The 23512-nt window shown below is 37.8% G+C and overlaps 1 protein-coding gene across 1 annotated transcript in view; it reads left to right on the top strand.

Moving 5' to 3' along the window:
• The first annotated feature begins 449 nt into the window (after positions 1-449).
• The window catches only part of LOC132033067 (uncharacterized), a 34086-nt gene continuing 11023 nt past the window's right edge, over positions 450-23512 (top strand). The window contains exons 1-10 of the mRNA XM_059422930.1: positions 450-834; positions 4296-4579; positions 4675-4872; positions 5330-5676; positions 11814-12105; positions 19512-19670; positions 20395-20760; positions 21087-21152; positions 21299-21347; positions 23033-23156. Of these exons, the coding sequence (XP_059278913.1) occupies positions 546-834; positions 4296-4579; positions 4675-4872; positions 5330-5676; positions 11814-12105; positions 19512-19670; positions 20395-20760; positions 21087-21152; positions 21299-21347; positions 23033-23156 (2174 nt within the window). The 5' untranslated portion in view covers positions 450-545. The remainder of the gene's footprint in view (positions 835-4295; positions 4580-4674; positions 4873-5329; positions 5677-11813; positions 12106-19511; positions 19671-20394; positions 20761-21086; positions 21153-21298; positions 21348-23032; positions 23157-23512) is intronic.

The raw sequence follows: 23512 nt of genomic DNA, 5'->3' as shown, positions 1-23512 counted from the left end.
GTTTACTGAGAATGAATAGAGAAGCAACGAAAGAATGGAGAGAGAGAGAAATGAGCGACGACGGCGGCGAAAGAGCGAAGATAATTGAGAGAGAGGAATGAACGAATGCCATGATAGGTGGTGTGGGTTTTTGCGAACGGAGAGAGAGAGAGAGACAGATCGGAACTGCTTTTTTTTATTTTGAAATAAGATGAACAAGTAGTTGGGATCGTGGGGGAAGTGGGTTGGACGGAGTTTTTGTATAATGTGTGTGGGTTGGAAGAAGTTTTTGTATAATGTGTATGGGCTTTTGTGTATTTTGTAAAAGATTATAAGTTTTAAAAATTATAATTCGGTCCAATTTTAGTTAATCACATTTTTAAGACAAGTTTGACATTTAGGTCAAACTTGTCACCATTTCTAATTATCAGACTTTTTTGTCACCAAAACTTAAATCTTCCTACTAAGTAGGGGTATAAAAATACATTATTCTCACCGTACCCTTTGCATTGACCCGCAGTTGTATGCTACAAAAGAAGTAAGCAATCCAAAGTCCTCCACTGTGAATGATTCAGTGCATCGGGCGACCATTGTTCTCGGTCTTGAGTTGTGCTCCGCTAATCACTTTAGGTACTGCTAGTAGGGCTAAGAGGCTGTCAATTCCATTCCACTCTAAAGCTATGGCAAACACCACGCCTTTGCCGCCAGCGCCGAAGAAAGTGAGGCACGAAATGGAGTTGTTTGGGGACGTCAGAGTAGACAACTACTACTGGCTCCGTGATGACTCTCGCTCTAACCCTGAAGTCCTTTCTTATCTCCACCAAGAAAACGCTTACACTGATTCCGTAATGTCTGGTGCGTATATTCCTTTCGATGGTTCTTACCTATTCTATTCTATTCTATTCTATTCTATTGTGTTGTTAGATTAATTACACTGTTTGTTTTGATTGTTACTTTAATTTTATTGGATTGGATCTTTAAATCCATAAGATGAAAAGTCTCATTTTGTGTAACCACGGGCATACTTACCTTATTTTTTCTCATTTATTTATTATCTAGTAATCCTATTTTATCCCTTACCCTATCTTTTTATAGTTGCTCTACTCTGTACCCTACCTTTCTTGTAGGTTTATTCTTCACTTTGCTGATGTGTGACATTTTGTAACGACATACAAATGTTGTATTCATCAAAACAATACACTACGATACAATACCTTATTGTGAAATAATATGTAGCAAACATCCAAACTATGTTAATGTTTATGCTCCTTCATTTTGCTAATGGCATACCCAAAAAATTTCATAATTTGTGTCAACATTTAAAATAATGAATGTTTTCTAGAAAATTCCAACTAGAAAGAAGATAAGGAAAACTTACTGTGGAAATAGCATCAAGCAGCAACAGATCCCCTCAAAAATCACAAATTTGAGAGGAGAATGAGTAATTTTTCAAACTTAAGGGGTTTAAATTTGTGTCAAAAATCCCATTTCAAAATTAGGAATAGATTCTAGCTCAATTGGATTTGTTGCTCCTTATTTAATAGGAGGTCAACGTTTCAAGCATTGCCGATATCTAATATTTTAAGTGATAAAGGCTCAAATTTTTTATAATGCATGATAAATCCCTTATTCCTTTTTGTACACTTGAGAAATAGTCTCTTTTCCCTCATTTCCTTTTGGTGCACTCATGAGGTTCCTAGTTGTATAGAAGGTTGGTGTCTTTCATAGAAAACCATGTCATTTTGTAAGGTTTTCTATATTTTGGTATACTGATCAAAAAACAAGCGCACTTTTGTCCTTTTAATGAATTTATTATGTTAACCTTTGTGTTTCAAATGGTGTCACTTTTTATATTTATACCCAATATTTTAGTTTTGCTTATTATATATTTATATATATACATATATTTTAAAGTTTCTCAACAAAGCAAAGTCCCGTGACACCGCTTGAGGCAAGGTAAATTTGCCCCTGCATTTTGTTACATTTGTTCATGAAATGTCTATATCAGATACCCTTTAGTATTTTAGCTCATGGAATTAAATGTGTATGAAACATTTGTTCTATGGATTTTGAATGCTAGTTTAGCTCAATTTTTAAAGTTAATCATTTCTTATAGGTAATCCTTGTAACTTAATAACTTTTAGAATGGTAGCTAATGCTATTCTTTGACTTCCACGTCCCATATACTATAGGTGTCTTTGAATGGATGGATTTAGTCCTGGTATTTTAAATCGTAGGGTTCCTTTGCACCTTTTTGGATATTACCTTCATGCCCCAAATATATAGGATGTGCGACCAACTGACGACCATGTAAACCCTGCCCGGTGAACCAAAATTTAATGCACCTTCAGTAACACATAAATGAATCCATTTTGAAGGTTGTAAGGAACATCACTTAATTCAAGAAAAAAATGCTCCCAGGCATTTTTCCCGAGGATATTTCTTTTAACCTTTCTTCAACAATAACCACCTTTCAGAGGGATTTTCCGGCAGCCTGAGTCGGAAAAGCATCAACCCCAACAAAGATTTCTTTGTATAAGTGGTGATGGAAGTCAACACAGTTTACTTTGTGATAGGTTTTAAATCTTATGATATTACTAGAAATGAATCGAGAATAGAGGTATGCTATGATTGGACAAAACGAAGCAAAAACATGATTAGAAGAATTTATTTCAACTAGAAGACGATGAAGTGGCTATGCTATGCTTTAAAGGAGGCCTTGAGAGTGAAGGGGAACTCAGTGAGAAGATACAAGTTTCAGGATCATTTCTCACAGTTCTTTTGCGCAAGGAACTACAACAAACAGGGGCTATATAAAAGCATTATAAGCATTCAAGGGAAAAGGAGATCAATAATCATCATCCCTGAAATGATATTCAATACAGGACAAATGGACATTACCATTAAAATAGAAAACTTTGATTACAAAGCCTAGAAGACAAATACACTTATTCCAGAAACTACGGAGCAAGATCTTACCTATTCAGAAACTATCAGAAGAAGTAAATGGACACCAAGGGAAATAAATGAAGCTTCAGTACAAGAAAGGGAGGGCACCATTCACATATCTCGAGGTGATTTGCTAATATTTTATTAAAAAGGGGAGGAACTGCAAATAAGTTCTGCTTCAGCTAACTATGTCACATGGCTGAGGCAATGCTTGCCTTACGCTGCTACTGATCGAACAAAAGGTGTTTCCCTCGCTCGAGTCTCTAGAAATTGTGAACTGCATAGCTTCTTATGAATGTCATTGTAATCCTTACACGTTTTGAAAAAAACAAGAGTTTGAAGCTTGAGAAAACTCTACTGGTTATTTTATTTTCTTCAATTGTACGCACTTCTGAAGTTCTTTGAAAGATAAATTTGCATCTAGCCATTTTCATCTTGTTGCTTTAATCCAAGTAGATGGGGGAGATTGACGATGATGTCGCACATCGTATTAAAGTGGGGTGGGTGAAGTGGAGGCTCGCCTCCGGGGTACTGTGTGATAAAGAATGTGTTGCCTAGGCTCAAAGGTAAGTTCTTTTAGAGTGGTGATTAGACTGACTTTGTTGCATGGGGCAGGGTGCTGGCCAGTCAAGAACGCCGACGTTCAGAAGATGAAGGTAGCGGAGATGAGGATGCTTAGATGGATGTGTGGTCATACCCGGAGAGATATGATTAGGAACAAAGTTATCGGGACAAGGTGGGGGTGGCACCAGTGGAGGACAAGATGAGGGAAGCGAGGTTGAGGTGGTTCGAGTATGTGAAGAGGAGGGGCGAGGATGCACCAGTAAGGAGATGCCAGAGGTTGGCTGTAGTAGGGGTTGAGAGAGGTAGACATAGGCTGAAGAAGAACTGAGGGGAGATGAATAGATAGGACATGACAAAGCTTCAGCTGACTGAAGACATGCCCTTAGATAGGAAGGTATGGAGGTCGAGGATTAGGGTAGAAGGTTAGTAGGTAGTTGTGCGTTGTCGCACCCTGTGGGGGGGGGGGGGTAGCCCCCTCCTCTGATCTTTCCCTTTAGTAGTAGTATTTAAGTATTGCATAGTCTCATATGCTTTGATTTGTATTACTATCTTTTGTATTTCGCTAGTTTGATGTCTCATTTCTTATAATCCTGAATCGGTTACTTTGATTTTTGAGCCGGGGTTCTCCTGGAAACAACCTCTCTACCTCATAAAAGGTAGGGGTAAGGTCTGCGTACATGCTACCCTTTCTAGACCCCCACTTGTGGGATTACATTGGGTATGTTGTTGTGTCTTTACTCTTTCATCAATTCATTCTCAGTTGCTCGGTGAAGGGATTATAAACTGTTTGATCACTTTACTAGGAACCAAACAATTAGAGGATCGTATTTATACTGAGATAAGAGGAAGAATTAAGGAAGATGACATATCTGCACCCTTGCGGAGAGGACCATACTATTACTACAGGAGGAACTTGGAGGGTAAGGAATATGTCCAACATTGTAGATGCTATGCGCCTACAAGTGGAGCTCCAACATCTGTTTATGATACGATGCCAACTGGACCTGATGCTCCTTCAGAGCATATTATCTTGGATGAGAATGCGAAAGCTCTAGAACATACATATTACAGCATTGGTGCTTTCAGAGTAAGAACATGTCTTTGTGCAGATGCTTATTGCTATTCCTTGTCTCTTGTTGCTTTATAGCTTATCTTATTTCATCGTAATTCTCCTTTTTTCAGGTCAGCCCAAATAACAAGTTAGTTGCATATGCAGAGGATACAAAAGGGGATGAAATATACACTGTTTATGTTATTGATGCAGAGTCTGGAATGCTGGTTGGGAAACCTCTGGTTGGTGCCATTACATCATATCTTGAATGGGCAGGCGATGAAGCATTAGTTTATGTCACAATGGATGAGATCCTTCGACCCGACAAGGTTTGGAGCCATCGGATATAAGTGATTTATTTTCCTTCAGTAGCACATTCAGTTCCTAACTTTTGGCTGGTTTTTGATAATGATATTGTCTTTATGCTCCATTGTTTTTCAGTTTGGTTAAATGTCTTGAGCTAATAATGATGTCTAGTGATGTCAAAATAGAAGCTAATCCTACATCCAGAAAGGGATTCTTATTAGACAAAGTTGATTTAAAAGATCTAATAGAGTTGTTAAATCATTGAGTATATTATTTTTCTTTGGCTTAGTGGTGAGACGTAAAACTTATGTTTTCTCTGTCTGCCTGCCAGAAATGAGTAACTCTACCTACATCTATGTTCTACTTGCTAAATCATTTCTGTAGACTTTATAGCTAGTTTTATGGATTCGTCTGGTTGAAATTCATCTTACTTTTGCTTATCCAGGTATTCTTTCTCTTGATTTATATTAGTTTTGACAGGTCTGGTTGCATAAATTGGGAACTAACCAGTTAGATGCCTCTTGCCTTTATCATGAAAAAGACGAAACATTTTCTTTGGATCTTCAAGCATCCGAGAGCAAGAAATATTTATTTATTGCATCCGAGAGTAAAATTACAAGATTTGTCTTTTATCTAGACACTTCAAAACCTGAAAATGGATTGATGGTATTAACATCACGAATGACTGGCATTGACACATCAGCTAGTCATCGTGGAAATCATTTCTTCATCAAGAGGAGAAGTGATGAATGTTTCAATTCAGAATTACTTGTGTGCCCTGTGGAAAATATATCTGCTACCGCTGTTCTCCTTCCTCACCGTCCAAGGTAATTATTAGAAAGATGACCAATTTATTGACATTCCAAACTACTTTCCAGGAATTATTTTGTCTTCTAATTGTCAATTTGTATGTTTTTTCCTTACCATGATTCTGAGATAAGCTCAGTGAGCTTAAGAGGTCTTCTAATATATGGAAATACTGTAAATGTCTTCTAATATTTTTCCTTAACATTGAATCAAATTCAAAATGCCAATGTTATTTCACATTTCGCATTGCTAGTTGGATGACCTTTTGCCATAGTTTCCTATTGGATACACTTTGACTGAAGGTCTATTTGGCTTAGTAACCTTCCACTGTAGATTCACAGGATGAACCTGATAGGTGATTCATTCCATGGATACTTGGGAATATGAAAGAAAGTTCTAAACTTGGAGCTTGCTTCATTCTGGATGGGGAATAAATTTTACCTTGCAGTAGTGCTTTTAGTTTTATGTTCTTACTCTTTAGAATTCAAATTTAAAGCTTTTCCGGTATTTTGAGGTTTCGAGTATGTTGGTGATTCTTCCTAGCAGACTTGTGGAGCTCCTTTATCCTAGATGTTAGAATATCCTAGGATCTTGTCAATATAGTATTACTTGATTTACTGCTGTAATTATGTATTTTGATTCTCTTTCCTTTCTTAGAATATGTGCACTTGGCTATTTAAACCCCGAGGAATAATCAAACTCTGTTCTCTCAATTTATCTTCCTTCTCGCATGGTATTAGAGCAATCATGAGGTATTAGTCACTATGAATTTACCTGTGACCTCAAGATAAAGAGAAATCATCGCCGTTATAAATTTTCCCGCAACTGTCCATCCCTATTTTACCTTTCCTTAGTCTTGGACAACAATCAACACCACAGACGGGCTCGGGCAATCATGCGAGCAAAACCCGGGAAGTCGTGGTCCCAAAGGAGCTACCACGCACTGTCACGCAGAGTGCAGAAGGAGAATTTTCTGGTGAGATCTGGTCAAGCGCCGATGTGTGAGAAGCCTTCCGGCCACTTACCAGCGAGATTCCTTCTTCTTTGGGATACGGCACCTAAGTCCGAGTCTACACGTCCATATTCCACCATATTCCGACGACCTTAACATTTCCTGGCGATTATTTCCAGATTCAGGCGATTGTCTTCAGATTTTAGTCGAGTTTCAGTATCTTTTCTTATATTTGGGAGTTGGCCAGGGCTCACAAGTCAGATATGAGAATTTTCTGGAAAATTTGTTTCTAGCTAAATCTGAGAACTTCGGTAAGTCAAAAATTTTCGGCAAGTTCAGTCATTTTTCTGTCATCTTCTGGTCCTTTCAAGTATCTTTTGGCCATATTATTGTGTTGTTTCATCAATATTCTCTTTGAACAGCCTATTTGACTATTTTCGAAGGTTATTTAAACTTTGGTTACCAAAAGATGGGATCCAATACGTTGAATAGTCGAACAGTTTCCCTATCGGATTATATTGAGTTCCTTCGGTACAAAGTAAGCATACTGAGCTAGCTTCAGTCGTTCAGACAGGTAATAATATGACTTGTGTCTCTCAATCTTCTTCTCCTAGTAGTTGGGCTATTGACTCATGAGTGTCTGATTACATTAGCATACTGAGATAGCTTCAGTCGTTCCGACAGGTAATGATATGACTTGTGTCTCTCAATCTTCTTCTCCTAGTAGTTGGGTTATTGATTCATGAGTGTCTGATTACATTTCTGGTAATAAATCTGTTTTACTGCTATTTCTTACTCGATCTCTTCCAACTGTCACAATGGCCAATGGGTCCCAAACCATGGCAACCGGAATGGGTCAAGCTAGTCCACACGCTTCCTTAACTTTGAATTCAGTTCTTTATATTCCTGGTAGTCCTTTTGATCCCATATCTGTTAGTCGCTTAGCCAAAACATGTAACTGCTTCATTTTATTTTTTGATTACTCTGTTTTTGTATAGGATGTAGTACGAAACAAATCATATCGGGCATGAATCACATTCCATTAGCGACTTAGCCAAAACACTTAACTACTTTGTTTTATTCTTCAGTGACTGCTTTTACGTAGGAATGTAGTACGAGACGGGTCATTGGTATTATTGATTCACCCGATTTATTAAATAGACGGTTGGGACATCCCAATTTATCAAAACCTCAAAAAATGGTACCTGGTTTATCTCACTTGTCCACTTTAGAGTGTGAGTCATGTCAACTCCATAAGAAAGCATACATTTTTTTTTAAATTTTTTTTTGGCATATAAACGCTTTCTTGATATCTACCTTCATTGGCAACTCAACATCCATAAGAAAGCATACTCACTCCCATTTCCCTCGACATCTTGATAATCAGCAGTGCCCCCTTTCACTTTGGTTCATTCAGATATTTGGGGTCCTAGCTGGGTCGGTGTACTTCAATATTCTGGATAAAAATCGATTTCAGATCCTATTTTTAGCCTTCTACGCTGAATCCAAAATCAATTTGGGGTTTCTATTCGCACATTTTGTAGCGATAATGCCCAAGGTATTTATCTTCTCCATTTTAGCAGTTCATGATCTCTTGTGAGATCATTGATCAAACATCTTCTCCTTATACATCTTAACAAAGTGGAATAGCTGAAAGGAAGAGTAGGCATCTCATTGAGACTTTTCTTACCCTACTCAGACAATCTTATGCTCCATTGCGGATTTTGGGGATGCATTTCTCACATCCTGTTATCTTATAAACCGTATGCTATCTTCAACTATCTAGAATCAAGTTCTGTACTTTGTTTTCTTTCCCCACTAACCTTTGTTCTCTTCGGAAATAGCCTCTCGGTACTTCACTAGGTAGGGGGTCTGCGTACACTCTACCCTCCCCAAACCCCACCTAGTGGGATTTACTGGGTATGTTGTACTAACCTTTGTTCTCTCTTCCACCTTATGTCTTTGGGAGCACGTATTTTGCTCATCACCTTACTCCAAATAAAGATAAGTTAGCTCCCCGTGCTCTTAAATGTGTTATTCTAGGTTACTTGAAGACAGAGGATAGATATCAATGCTATTAAGCTGAACCCCAGCGGTGCCTTATGATTGTTGATATTATCTTTCTTGAAACCTTATCATACTTACAAGTCCAGGTGATCACTTAGACATTTTTGAGGAGTGACTTGTTCCATCTTTTGGATATTCAGTCATTATCTTTCCTTCATCTTCCTCTAGGGCTCCAATTCCATCACCTACAACTCCAGTTCAACCTTCTACAGTTTTAGTGCCTCTTGACTTCTCATCGCGGTGAATGTCCACCATCATGTCTAGAGATTCACGTCCTATATCAGATCCTTCGCCTACTACGGACTTGTCTCCTCCTAGTCCACCAATCGCACTTTGAAAGATACTTGATCCACTCGTAATACCAATCTCCATTTTACTTATTTGAGTCATCTTCGTTTATCATCACCCCATTATGCCTTTGTGCCATATTTGTCCTCTATTTCTATCCCTAAGTCAACAAGTGAAGCGCTATCTCGTCTTGGATAGAGATATGCTATGATCGAAGTGATGTCTACTTTATATGCTAGTGGTACTTGGGAGATTGTTGCTGTACCTCCAGGTAAATCTATTGTGGGTTGTCGGTAGGCGTATGTAGTCAAAGTTAGTCCTTTGGTCGACTTAAAGCTCGCTTTGTTACCAAAGGTTATACTCGGATATTTGGCTTGATTACAGTGACACTTTCTCCCTCATGGCTAAAGTATTATCTATCCGTCTTTTTCTGCGTCATTTTCTATCACTCGCTATTGTTTGTCTTTGACATCTTTGTCAGTTGGACATTAAGAATGATTTTCTCCATGATGATCTTGCGGATGAAGTATATATAGAGCAACCACATGGTTTTATTGCTCAGGGGGAGTCTAGTTTTCTTGTATTCTTGTTCTATCGCCCCCTATATTGTTTGAAACAATCTCCTCGAGCATGGTTTGGTAAGTCAGTCTCATTCAGGTGTTGGTATGACTCACCTGAGGCTGACCATATTGCTCATAAATCTGTGCATTTATTTGGTCGTTTATGTTGATGATATAGTCATCACGGGCAACGATGAAGATGGTATAATTAATTGAAGCAACATTTCTTTCAGCATTTCCAGAAGGACCTATGCAGAACCTAGGCAGATTGAAGTATTTCTTAAACATTAAGGTCGTGTAGCCCTAATTAGGAATTGTCATCTCACGGTGTATGTATGGTCTAGACATTTTTGGGGAGATAATTATGACAGACTGTAGATCCATTGATACTCCTATGAACCCCAATATTAAATTTCTACACTGACAAGGGCCCCTTAGTGATCCTGGAAAGTATAGGCGGCTGGTTGGTAAGTTGAACTATCTGACAGTGACTTGACCTGGCGTTGCCTTTCTTGTGAGTGTTGTTATGGACTCTCCACATGATAGTCACTGATATGAAGTTGTTTGTATTCTTCGATACATAAATTCAACCCCAGGCAAAGGATTCTTTTTTGAGGATCAAGGTCATGAGCAGATTGTTGGATACAAAATTGATTAGGTGATATAACATTCTAATAAACGTTCGACGTCTGGATATTGTGTTCTGGTAGGAGGTAATTTGGGATTTTGGAAAAGCAAGAAACGAAATGTTGTTGCTTGATCTAGTGCAGAAGTTGAACACCGAGCAATGATTGTGGCAACTTGCAAACTAGTTTGGATTAGACATTTGCTCAAGGGATTGAAGTTTGGAGAAATCAGTCAAATGAAACTTGTATACGATAACCAAGCTACTCTTCATATTGTATCAATTCCGGTGTTTCATGAGAGAACCAAATACATTGAGATCGACTTTAACTTCATCAGAGGAAAAAATATTCTCTGGAGATATTTTTATAAAATTCGTTAAGTCAAATGTTCAGTTTGCAGATATTTTCACCAAGTAGCTTATTGGTTTTCGCATTAGCTACATTTGTAACAAGCTCTGTACATATGATTTATATGCTTGAAAGGGAGTTTTTTTATTACTCCCTCCGGATAAAAAAAAGTGTCCACTTAGCCATTTGCACACCCCTTAAAAAAATACTAACTGCTAGACAGAAATAAGTAATTTGACTAAACTACCCCTAATTAAATGGGCATTGGGATTTGATCATATAACACTTAATAGGGGTAAATCTGGAAAGACAAGTTTAATTCTTCTTGATTTGATAAGTGGACACTCTTTTTGACCCAAGAAAAAAGGGCTAAGTGGACACCTTTTTTGATCCGGAGGGAGTATTATTTTTTTAACCCCTCCCAAGGAGCTTCCCCTTTTTGCTCTCTTGGTGATTCGAACCCACAACCTTAGAGTTGGAGGTGAAGGGTGCTTATCACTTGAGCAATCCCTTCTTGTCTGAGGGGGAGTGTTAGAATATACTAGGATCTTGTTTTTTTGATAATGATGGTCTCCGGTCAGTTTGTGCGCACCTCGACTAATTCCACGGGATACAAGCTACCTCCCCCAGCATAGGTACTGGGTTACTCTGTTGGCCAAGGCTTAGACAGATGGAAAGGAATTACCTAGTATTTTTGCCTTTATTAGGATTTGAACCTGAGATCTCATGGTTCTTAACCCACTTAATTGACCACTAGGTCACACCCGAGGATCTTGTAAATATAGTATAGCTTGATTTACTCCTGTGATTATGTATTTTAATTCTCAAAAGACTTTTGGGGAGCTTTGGTTAGGCAGGTTCTCTCTCAATTTCTCTTCCTTGTCACCCCTGGCTATAATATTGTAATTATAACCTTTAGAAGTGGTACGTAAGCTAATTGCTTTCCTTGTTTGCCTGTTGGTATGGAATAAGGTCTTTGAGCTAAAATATCATCACGTGCTTTCAGTTTGCTGGCAATTTCTAGAGGTCTTCCATCCGATAGCTCTATCTATCTTTACATTGTTACAACCTGATACCTACTTCAGCCACAACCCTGCCTAACCAAAGCTCCCCAATAGTCTTTTGATATCTCTTGAGCTTAGAATTCTGCTAATTTAACTATACCTGGGTAAAGTCCTGTGATTTTGGGGAAAACCCATAAAAAATTTGTAAAGGGATTGAGAAAGTTATTTCTCTTCTTCATGTCTATTTTGTGAGTATGAAATATTATGGAGCAATTTTATGATTATGGCTCATTAGATTTGGTTGTTGTGCAGTGTCAAGCTCCAGGACATACAACTTTTTACCAACCATCTTGCTGTTCATGAACGTGAAAATGGTCTACCTAGAATAACTGTATATCGCCTTCCTGCTGTTGAAGAGCCGCTAGAAAGACTTCAAGGTGGTCGTGCTGTTGATTTTGTTGATCCTGTATACTCTGTGTATCCATTAGAATCAGAATTTGGATCCGGCATACTCAGGTTTTGTTATAGCTCAATGAGAACCCCGCCTTCTGTATATGACTATGATATGGACACAGGGGTTTCAGTGCTGAAGAAGATTGAGACGGTGAGTTACATGAAATGTTACTTATGATGGTAATTTGAGTTGGTTTTATTATGAGTCTAGTGTATAGACTCATTATAAACTTGCCTTTTCTGGCTTTGTTTTTGTTTATGAGTACACATCAAACACAGGCTTTTACCTTTTTTAACATCAAACAAACCTTAGTATCTCTTAGCTTGTAGCTTTTTCCCTTTTCTCTGAGCATGTATTTCAGCCATTTCTTAGTGTCTTTATTTTCTTGTATCAAGTGAACCTAAAATGAACTTCTAAAATCTAAATCATATTATGGAAGCAAGTGCTAACTTTTTTCTTTTCCAATATAACTCATTTTGGCATAAATTCAATCTGATATGGTGTGCTTATTTAGCTTATGATTTAGTTTTAGCTAACTCCTTTGAAAAGAAGGAACCGCACACGGTTGATCACATTTAAAAGCAGTGGTAACACAGTAAAGTATAATTCATCCTAAATAGAAGAAGTGACAGGGTCAGATACTGCAATGCCAAAAGAGTGGAGGCAAAAGGAGCAAAGTTGCATGCTGCCGGGATTCGAGAATTCTGTGACGGAACCTATGTTACTCGGACCCTTCAAAATCCCCGCTGCACCTATGTCGATCCGACTGGTTTAATTTATATATATGTGTGTGTGTTAGAGCACTTTGTTATTACATGAGATATCTTGTGAATAGAATTTAGGTGTTTCTAAAGAATCAAATTGTATTAGTTTTAGTTCAATAACTTTAAGTAATCGAAAAATATACACATATATGTCATAGTAGACATTTATTGGCCGTATACCAGCACCCATATCTGCACCTGTCTGTAGCCCTGAATCCTAAAATTTATGTCATGAAGAATCCAACCTCTAGATCTGCACCCGAATTTGAGCAACATAGATGGGAACTTTTTTTTTGATAAGGTCAAGTTTTATTAATAAAGTTCCAAGTTAGTACAGGAATGTACGTGAAACAACAATATTCCAACCATTAGACTATCAGGTGAACCCTCCTAACAAACTTAAAAGTCCATGCACTGATTTAGACTATCTAACATACTACTGTTACACCAAAAATATAAATTATGAAACAAGTATTCTTAATTCTGGAAATATGCATCCTTTTTCCTTGAAAGCAACCCTTGTTTCGTTCCAGCCATATAGTCGAGAAAATGCATATGGGAATTGTTCTCCAAATCTGCTTCAAGTGTAATATTCACATCCTTTGACTTTGCTAGCATTCCAATAAACCCTTGATATCTTCAGAGGCATTACCCATGAAACACCAGTCACATTAAGAAACAACTCCCACATACCCTGGAGACTGCAATGCAAGAACCAATATTCCACTGATTGTTGATCTTCTTCACACAGGTAGCATCTAATATTTGAAGGAAAACCCCTCTTCTATAGAGTGTTCTGAGTTAAACAAGCCCCCCAAGAGAGAATCCATCAAAAACAGGCAGCTTCGACGGGAGCTTTAGTTTTCCAGATAGTCTTCCATGGACAATTAAGTACCCTAACCCTAAGTTTTAGCAGCAAATTGTAACAGTTCTTAACAGAGAACATTTTATACTTGCTATTCACCCAAATCAAGACATCTACTATAGTTTGAACAATTGAGATTGACTCCACCTATTGGATAAGTTTGACAAAAACCTTTCGGCTCCCAATTGGGATTAAACATATGAGTTAATCTCAATACTCTTTGATACTATAGATATATATTTCAAAGTTTAGCAAAAGTGTTGGATATTAAACATATGAGTTACCCAATGAGACTTTTGGAAAAATGATAGTGCTTAGACTCAGGCACATTGCATATAAGTGAAATAAACTAGCTTAGAGTTATGCTCGATAGAGCTACGATAGAGGTTAAAATCTTTGTTAAGAAAATTGATGGAAATCCATGAATGGAGGACCTATATTCTCCACATGGTGTTTACTCATTGACTAAGAGAAGATATGTTCTGGTGTTGACGAATGTTCTTTGGTGGACACTTGAGAAGAAAACCAAATGTAGAGATGTCATTAAATATGTATACGGGAGAGCAGAGCAGTCACAAGTGAACAATGAGAATTGGTCTTAGCTAATGAAACAAGATTTTTTTTTGAACAGTTAACATATCTATTATCAACAAAGAAAATACACCAAAGGTGTACTTTCAGTAGTAATTACAAGTAGTAGTTAGAGAAAGCAAAACCTACCACCTATAGCCCTATAAACAATCTAGAACACTAGTTATATCCTCTGCCTCTTGGGGGAATTCATGAATACACCAAAAATAGAAAAACACTAGATAATTCATCTTCAATTTCTGGAAGGTGATACTTTTATCTTCAAAACATCTTTGATTCCTCTCCTTCCATATTGTCCACCAGATGCAAGCTGGGACAATCTCCCATCTCTCCCTGTGGCCTGACAAATTACCATCTCTGTTCCAGCTTGCCAGAACTTCAACTGTATTCCTTGGCACAGTCCAATTAAGCCCTCTCAAATTGATTAATAACTGTCAAAGTTGTTCAGTCACTTTACTATGAAGGAAAAGATGATTTATTGTTTCAGCTTCAGTTTCACAAAAAAAGCACCTAGAGCAAAGTTGTAAACGCCTTTTCATCACATTGTCTTGTGTTAAAATAGCTTGTTTGGCCACTAACTATGTAAAACATGCCACTTTGTATGGAATTTTAATTTTCCAAATCATCTTCCATGGCCAGAAACCAAGTTGAGAACTGATGTTACTGTTGCATTTATAGGCAGATTTGACTGAGAATCTTCCTTGCTTATCCTTCAACCAAACTAAACTGTCCACCTCATTGGAGTAATCCTTGAACTGTTCAAGGGTGTTGTAAAATCTTATCAACCTTTCCAATTCCCAATCTTTGAGCATTTTCCTAAAGCTGAGGTTCCATCCTTGATTATCTCTAACTTCCAGGATTGATGCCTTCTGCTGTTGATTCAGAATGTATATATCAGGGAACAAACTCTTCAGGGATTGTTGACCTACCCAGACATCACTCCTGAAAGATGTCTTCCCACCATTGCCTACCTTTATCTTTGAATTGTGCCAGTCTAGGCCACTGGTTCCTGATAGTTCTCCACAGCCCAACACCATATGGATTCTTTACTTCCTTTATCCACTGATTTTCCATCTCATATCCGGACATAATCGTTTCTTTCCATAAGGATTGTTCCTCTGAAGCAAATCTCCATAGCCATTTCTGCAGAAGGCTCTGATTCTGTAACCTCAAGTTCTTAATTCCTAGTCCAACCCCCTGCTTGCTAGTGATAACTGTACACCAATTTACGAGGTGATGCTTCTTTGTCTCACAGTGTCCTTGCCATAAGAAATTCCTTCTCAAGGTGTCCAGCTTCTTGATGATATCAACTGGCATGGGGAATAAAGACATCATGTAGGTTGGCAAGGCATCCAGTACACTGTTGATCAAAGTTACTCTACCTGCCAGTGAGAAGTATTGACTCTTCCAGTTTACCAATTTCTTCTCACATTTCTCCAAGGCCACATTCCAAATATTCATGGATTTACTCTTTGACCGCAGTGTCATACCAAGGTATGTAGTAGGTAAATCTCCTACTTTTTCTCCCAGAATGTTGGCCAGCCTGTTGATACCTGGAACTTCATTGACTGGATACACAAAACTCTTCTCCCAATTGATATGGAGAGCAGAAACAGCTTCAAAAAGGATAAAGGTAACTCTTAGCTGCTTCAATTGATCACTCTCTGCATCACAAAAGTGGGAAATTGAAGGACATTGAATGTCACCAGCATTGACCTTGAAACCCCTGATCTTGTTGTTTATTTGAGCTGTTTTCAACATGTCACTGAATCCTCCCATTGCCAAAATAAAGAGAAAAGGGGATAAGGGATCCCCTTGTCTCAATCCTCTCTCAGGAGAGAAAAAAATCAGAAGGTGAACCATTGATCAAGATGGAGAACTTGACTGTACTGGCACAAAACTTTAGCCACTTGATCCACCTGCGACCAAAACCCATATTCTCCAAAGGTTTCCACAGGTAATCCCAATTAAGGTGATCATAAGCCTTTTCTATGTCAAGTTTGCATCGAATCCCAGGAACCTTGGAAATCTTTCTCACATCCATACAGTCATTTGCTATCAAAATAGCATCCATGATCTGCCTCCCCTTGATGAATGCCATTTGCTGGGCATCCACTAGCTTAGACATCACTTTCTTGAGCCTTTCAGTCAAGAGCTTGGAAATGATCTTGTAGAAACTGCCAATCAGGCTAATTGGTCTCAAATCCTTCAACTCTTTGGCTCCCACCTTCTTGGGGATCAAGGCTATCTAGGTAGCATTAAAGCTCTTTTCAAAATAAGCTTGGGTATGGAAATTTTGGACAGCAGCTATCACATCACTGCTTACCACATCCCAGCAATGGATGAAGAACGCCATAGAAAAGCCATCTGTGCCAGCGGCTTTATCCCCTGCACATGACATGACAAGAGTCTTTTATTTCCTGTTCTCCAAACTGGCTCTGAAGTACAACATTGTCCTCCTCATTTATCATAGATTGTTCTCTAGGATTGAACTGTGGCCTCCATGGTTCTGTTTCAGTGTATAAGTTCTGATAGAAGTTGGTGATTCGCTCTGAAATCTCTGCTGGATCATCTACCATGGCCCCATTGATCAAAAAACTATCAATGTTGTTGTACCTCTTGTGACAATTGGCAGTTTTGTGAAAGAACTTGGTATTTATATCACCCTCTTTAAGCCATAGAGCCCTGGATCTTTGCCTCCATGCCACTTCTTCCCTTTTAACGATCTCCTCAAACTCTACTGTTAGAACTGCCCTCAAATAAGCCTCATCTTCAGACAACATTCTTTGATCTTGAACCATTTCTAAGTCAGACAATTGATTGAGGACACTTTGCTTTTGCATACCCAAATTGCCTTGAACAGTTTTGCTCCATTCTTTTAACTTCCCTTTCAGATTTTTCAATTTGCTTGCTAAGATAAAATCTGGTCTACCTTCATAAACCCCTGAATCCCATCATTCTTTAACTCTATCCTTGAAGTTTTCTGTCTGCAGCCACCAGTTCTCAAATTTAAAATAAGAACTTATCCTTTCCCAGTTACCACATTCCAGCATCAAAGGACTATGATCAGAAGTGACTCTCTGAAGAAATGATTGCTTGATGTTTCTGAAAGAGGCTTCCCACTCTTCTGAAATCAAGAACCTGTCAAATCTTGCAGCAATATCATGACTTTTCCCTTTTTTCCAAGTGTACTTGCTACCTACCAGAGGTAAATCCTCCAGTTCCATACCCACTATAAATACTAAAAATTCTTCCATAGCTTTGTTGAATCTATTACAATTCTTCTTTTCTGATGGGAATCTTACGGTGTTGAAATCTCCAGCTATCACCCAAGGGCCATTCAAAAGGCTTCTAACTGCCCGCAATTCCCGCCAAACCTCTTCCCTTTCCTCTCTACCACTTGGAGCATCCACACTTGATAAATGCCAGCACAAATCTTGTGTTTTGCCACTGAAATTAACAGTAATACAGTAGGATCCCACCTCACAAATTACTCCTTTCCAAATACTACTATCCCACATTAACATAATCCCACCTCTAGTACCACTAGCCTCCAGTTGAGCATACTTCACCCTCTTATTAGCCCATAGACCTTTTATAATTTTCCCTATATCCCCTTCCAGCTTAGATTCCTGAAAACAATATACATCAGCCCTCCACAAACTCACCATATTTTTAATCTTAAGCCTCTTCGTTGGATCACTGAGGGCCCTCACATTCCAAGACACTATTTTAACCTTCATTATCTTTGTATATAAAGCATCCCCCACTACTTCTTGTGCCGAAGCTCACAAAGTTACTGGCTGGCTCCAAGCTCTTCAATTCTTTGGAACCCTTGCATTCTGGAGTCACTGTCACTAGAACAGCAGATTCATCGTTCATAATTTGTCTTCTCATCTATTTTCATGAATAAATCCAAGGCCACGTTTTCACCCCCCTGGAAGTGCATCCCAAATTCGTCGCTCATTCTGAGAATGTTTGTTGAACCCAAATCGGGATCGCAGCTGTTGGTTCCACAAATTCTGCTCGATCAGTAGAATTCAACGGTAATACTTCCTCGACTGTGATAACCCCCTCCCCCTCTTTTTTTTCTTCCACTTGTAAACTTTCCTCTGCTTGCACCTCCTGAAGAGGTAAACCATCAACCTGAATGATCGACATCGCATCATCATCTGTTTGCATGTCATTCTGTTCAAGGACTTGGCGAAATTCTCCTTCGTCGATAACTGGAAAAAGTTGTAGATAATGGGACTGAACTAGTCGAAGAGTAGAAGCTTCAATTTCAACATTAAAAGGGTCTGAGGGCCTATTAAAATTCTTAGCCTCCTCAAAAATATTTAAGTTTACAATTTGGGCCAAACGATCAGGCCCAAAGGAGTCGAGCCCAAAGCCTTTTTATTCAGTCCTTGGGGAAGAACCTCGCGTACCATCTGACGTGCACTTTTAAAGGATTCAAAATTTTCTGAGCAACCCACGTGGTGTTCACTGTCACCAGCTATTGCGGACCTGGATACCCCAGCTACATCTTTTATCCATTCGGTCGAGACAGCAGCCCTTTCAGCCCTATCTTCTCTGACGTAGAATCTCACCGGAGATTCATCCCAAATGAATTACATAGCCGATACGTTCAAATTCTGTCTTCATCTCCTTCGGAATGTGATTTCCACCACCCTTGACTAAAACTCTAGTCCACTTCAGATAGTTTCGAAGCTCAGTTTGCTCCTCTGTTCTCATCCAACCTCCACAACCGACCGCCTTAAAACTTTATGTGACCATAGCTGCATCAGTAGGCCTACCAGCTTGATCCAAGTTTCCTTCAAAGTCGTGCTGGACTGGATTGCACCTATCGTCGGCGACCACCACTGCAAATTCAAGTTTTGTACTTGGATCTGTATATAAAACATTCTTGATAGCTAGAGAGAGTAGTAGTTTTCAGGACTCATCTCCTTGCTTGGAAATTATTACTTTTTTATATGCAGAAATAGATAATCTATTTTATATATAGGAATAAATACACATGTATATTCGTTGTTCTCACTTCAATCTTATTTTTTGAAGTTCTAGAAATTGCCACATTTATCTTATTTTACTGATGTGATGAGCAGTCATTGCATACTGATTACATGCTTCTGGTGTTCAGAATTTTTTTGCTCATCTCAAAGAAAGAATTGGTCATCTCTTTGAAGTATCTTTAGAAATATGAGGGATATAACGGTCTTATATAACTCTTTTGGTTTTTGGCCATTTTGGAACATTTTCACATTCTTTGATCAGCAATTAATGGTTATTGAACTTTGGTTATTAGTTGTAATGGTTCATTTTATTATCTTATTTAGGTACTGGGAGGCTTTGATGCATCAAATTATGTAACTGAGAGGCAATGGGCTACTGCTTCAGATGGTATACAGATACCTATATCAATAATCTATCAAAAGAATCTTGTAAAGCTTGATGGTTCAGATCCTTTGCTTCTTTATGGTTATGGATCCTATGAGGTGATTTACCTAATACTGTTAGATTATTGAGTAACTAAATGTGTTATACTACTTTGTGTTTGTCCTTCCTTTTCTTGTTTATCTGAAGGAAGGAAGTCCATATCTCTGTGTTGTGTTTAGGTTAAGTGCAGTGTGGTCATGTCTGATTGTTTCTGAACACAGTGTTTTATGGAATTTTGCACATCTTAGATGGAGAAGTTATGTCATGTTACTTTTTGTACTGATTAACATTGTTTAAATGGAACAAAAGTTTGTGAAGTCTTTTTTTTTTTTTTTTTTTTTGGAAAAAAAAAAATTGTGAAGTCTACTCTCTGTAGAAAAATATTGCAGGTCAAAAATGCAAATGTTATATCAAAAGATCTGATAATACAGAGGCATCACTTGAATTCAGGAGTCAAAATGTCAATGTTTTAACAAATGGCTTGATTGTGTAGCCAGTGGGTATTCACATATGGTTTTAATTTGATAGTCTTTGATATACTATCGAATGAATCCTTTTATTTTTACTTTTTAAAGGAGCGTACAAGAAAAACGTGCATGTTGTCCTCGGTATAAATGAAAATTTCACCAACAACTCATGGCGTTCTATGTAAATTCTTCAGTCTATCAAATGTGGAATTCCTGAAGATTGGTATTATGTGCAAGGTCACAGCCATTAATCTGTTGTTTGAAACTTTTAGCTTGATCATTCTTTGCTGACACTGCAATGTCATATTCCTAACAGATATGTATTGATCCCACTTTCAAGGCGTCACGCTTGTCTTTGTTAGACAGGGGTTTCATTTATGCTATTGCTCACATTCGTGGAGGTGGTGAAATGGGGAGGCAGTGGTATGAAAATGGGAAACTGTTGAAAAAGAAAAATACTTTCACAGATTTCATTGCTTGTGCAGAGTATTTAATAGACAAGAAGTACTGTTCCAAGGAAAAACTTTGTATCAATGGAAGAAGTGCAGGTGGATTGCTGATAGGTGCTGTTGTTAACATGCGGCCTGATTTGTTTAAAGCCGCTGTTGCTGGGGTTCCTTTTGTAGATGTTGTAACTACAATGCTTGATCCAACTATTCCTTTAACAACTTCAGAGTGGGAGGTTAGATCTCTTTAATTTAAATCCGTTTGAGTCTACCTTTATTGAAAAATATTAAGTGGCATGACATTCATTAGTGCGGATTCTCCATCTGAAATTTTATTTAGATGATCAATATGAGGATTGTGATTATAACAATGTATCTGAGAGTGCGCTTTTGTGGTAATCGCATTGGCACTTATGCCTCAGGTTTTCCAGTGGATAAACTGTTAATCATGGTAGTAAAAATTTTCTGTAACGTGGATCCAAATGTGTTAACATTTGAGGGACTTGGAAGATTGAATATTTTGAAGTTTGTGATTGATGTTTATTCTCTGCATTTGCTACAGGAATGGGGTGATCCACGTAAGGAAGAATTCTATTCCTACATCAAGTCATATTCCCCTGTTGATAATGTAAGTAATATATCTGTCTCCCAAAAAAGTACTTAAGGTTTGTGCATTGAGCAAGTCGATCAGGGAAGTACACTTACGTTTCTTATGTTGACTACTCAAGATGTCTTTTGTTTTTTCTTTTGTCCTTTTTACTTTTACTCTTACAGGTCAAAGCACAGAACTATCCAGACATTCTTGTTACATCTGGCTTGAATGGTAAGTGAAATGAAAGCCGGTGCAGCAGTTTTCAATTTGAAGCTATATGATAGGAAAGGGAAAAAGTGTTTTTTTGGTTTTGGGGGGGGGGCTAAAGGGCTTTTGTAATGTTCATTTCCTCCAACTTGCTTTTGAATTCTGGAGGGAGTTGGCTCCCTTAACAGTTGTGAGACTAGTAATGTTATATGGAATTGAATGCTGGGACTCTTAAGGCCCAAGATATCTACAATATGAGTAGCATAGAATCTAGAGGCTCGACATATCCACACGGTGAGCATCGTAAGGATGCATGTTAGGATGGATATGCAATCATACAAGATCACACAATATTAGAGATGAACACATCTAACGGAAGGTGTATGTAGTACATACAGGGGATAAGATATAGAATGTCGCGTGAGATGGTTTTGTCATGTCCTATGTAGACATCCGAATGTAGCAGTCTGTTCTTGCACGTGTGACACTGGTGATTAAAAGTATTAAAATGCGATGAGGTAGGCGTAAGATGACATGAAGTGGAGTTGTTTACAATTTCTTGGTTAGAATCCTTGAGGAACTCAGCGAAGAATGGAATTCGTGAAAGCAAAGTATCCATATGGGTAACACCCCAACTAATTGGGATCAAGGTTGGTTCGTTGTTGGTACACTTACATAGATTCAATGTTCATTAGAAGTCTTTGTTTGGAGATTTGTATGTCAGTCCAGGAAAAAAGAATGAGATATGAAGAATTCCTAGTTCTAAAGAACGGCAATGTGTCTTAAAGGACAAGTTATCGAGTTTTGGAAAAAATGTCCCTAATGGAGCATAAGATATAGTTGAATCATAAGTCGAAGCCTACTATCTTGCAATGATCCACAGTAGTAACTTTCTTACGCTTAAGAAATTGATCGCTTTCAAAGCTAGCAGTTTAAACTGTCTGGCTTCTGGAGTTAAATCCTTACAAATGATGGCTTATAAGTTTTGACTCCTAATCTCTATGGTGATGAACAATGGACACTTCTAGTTAAATTAGAAGACCAGTACTTTATTCAGAGTTACATCTTGAGACTACTTATATTCAGTTTCTTCTCATTTAATGCTAGTATACTTAAATATGCTTTGCTAGTACTGTCTATCCACAGGAGAAAAAGATTAAGGAAAAATGTCTCAGCAAATGTCAACTTTCAATAAAATCATATACTTAGAACACTGTAAATTTTTCAGGTCACCGTAGCATTAATTCTGATACTTAGATAATTTTTTTTTTATTTCTTTTAATATTCTAGTAGCAAATGGTTGCTTTTCCTGTACAGTTTTTAGATTCGGAACACGTAAAATATCACAACAGGATAAGTGCAAAATAAGGTTAGAGTGTCATATCTTGTTTTTATGGAACATCATAAGATTCACTTATCAAAAAACATTCATAAGATTCAAGTTAATTTAATTAATATGATCTCATCTTTGTGATCCAGCTTAAATTTCCTACAGTCTATACGTATGTACATATCTTTTGTAGCAACTAAGGAAGCTTGCTTATAAATATGGACAAAATCAGAAATAGACCAGATAAGACTGGTATATTGGCTTATATCTGTCATTACACAAACTTGATGAAATAACCATGAAAATAAAGGAGTAATCTTCGGTCACTTCTTTAAATATTTCTACTTTTGATTTAATATGAGGTCTTAAATTGTGACAGATCCACGTGTATTGTACTCTGAGCCAGCAAAGTTTGTGGCCAAGTTGAGAGATATGAAGACAAATGATAATTTACTCTTGTTCAAATGTGAAATGAATGCAGGACATTCTTCGAAATCTGGAAGGTATGATTTTATAACTAGCTTTATGACCTGAATCTTTTCGATGAGTTATTTTGACCTAGATGTATGACAGGATTTTCCTTCCAGTCAGATTTACATTCTTTTTCGGGCGTTTTGGCTACTTAGTTTAGAGTTTCAGATGCCTATATAATACCAGAATGTCAGAAGACCAGGAAATCACTTTGTGACTCAAGCAAACATCTTTTGTTGTGAAATCTTACCCCATCCTATGAATATAAATATGAAAGCTCTAACCAAATTGTGAAATGTTTTCTGGATCTGAAGTATAATTTCTGCTTTCTGGAGTAAAGATCATACTGATTCTATTAAAGCATCTATTCGTCCATTAAGCAATGAAA

This window comes from Lycium ferocissimum, chromosome 2, assembly GCF_029784015.1.
Source record: "Lycium ferocissimum isolate CSIRO_LF1 chromosome 2, AGI_CSIRO_Lferr_CH_V1, whole genome shotgun sequence".
Taxonomy (NCBI): Eukaryota; Viridiplantae; Streptophyta; class Magnoliopsida; order Solanales; family Solanaceae; genus Lycium; species Lycium ferocissimum.
Note: the sequence above shows the minus strand (reverse complement) of the source record. Positions and strands in the feature narration are given on the sequence as shown.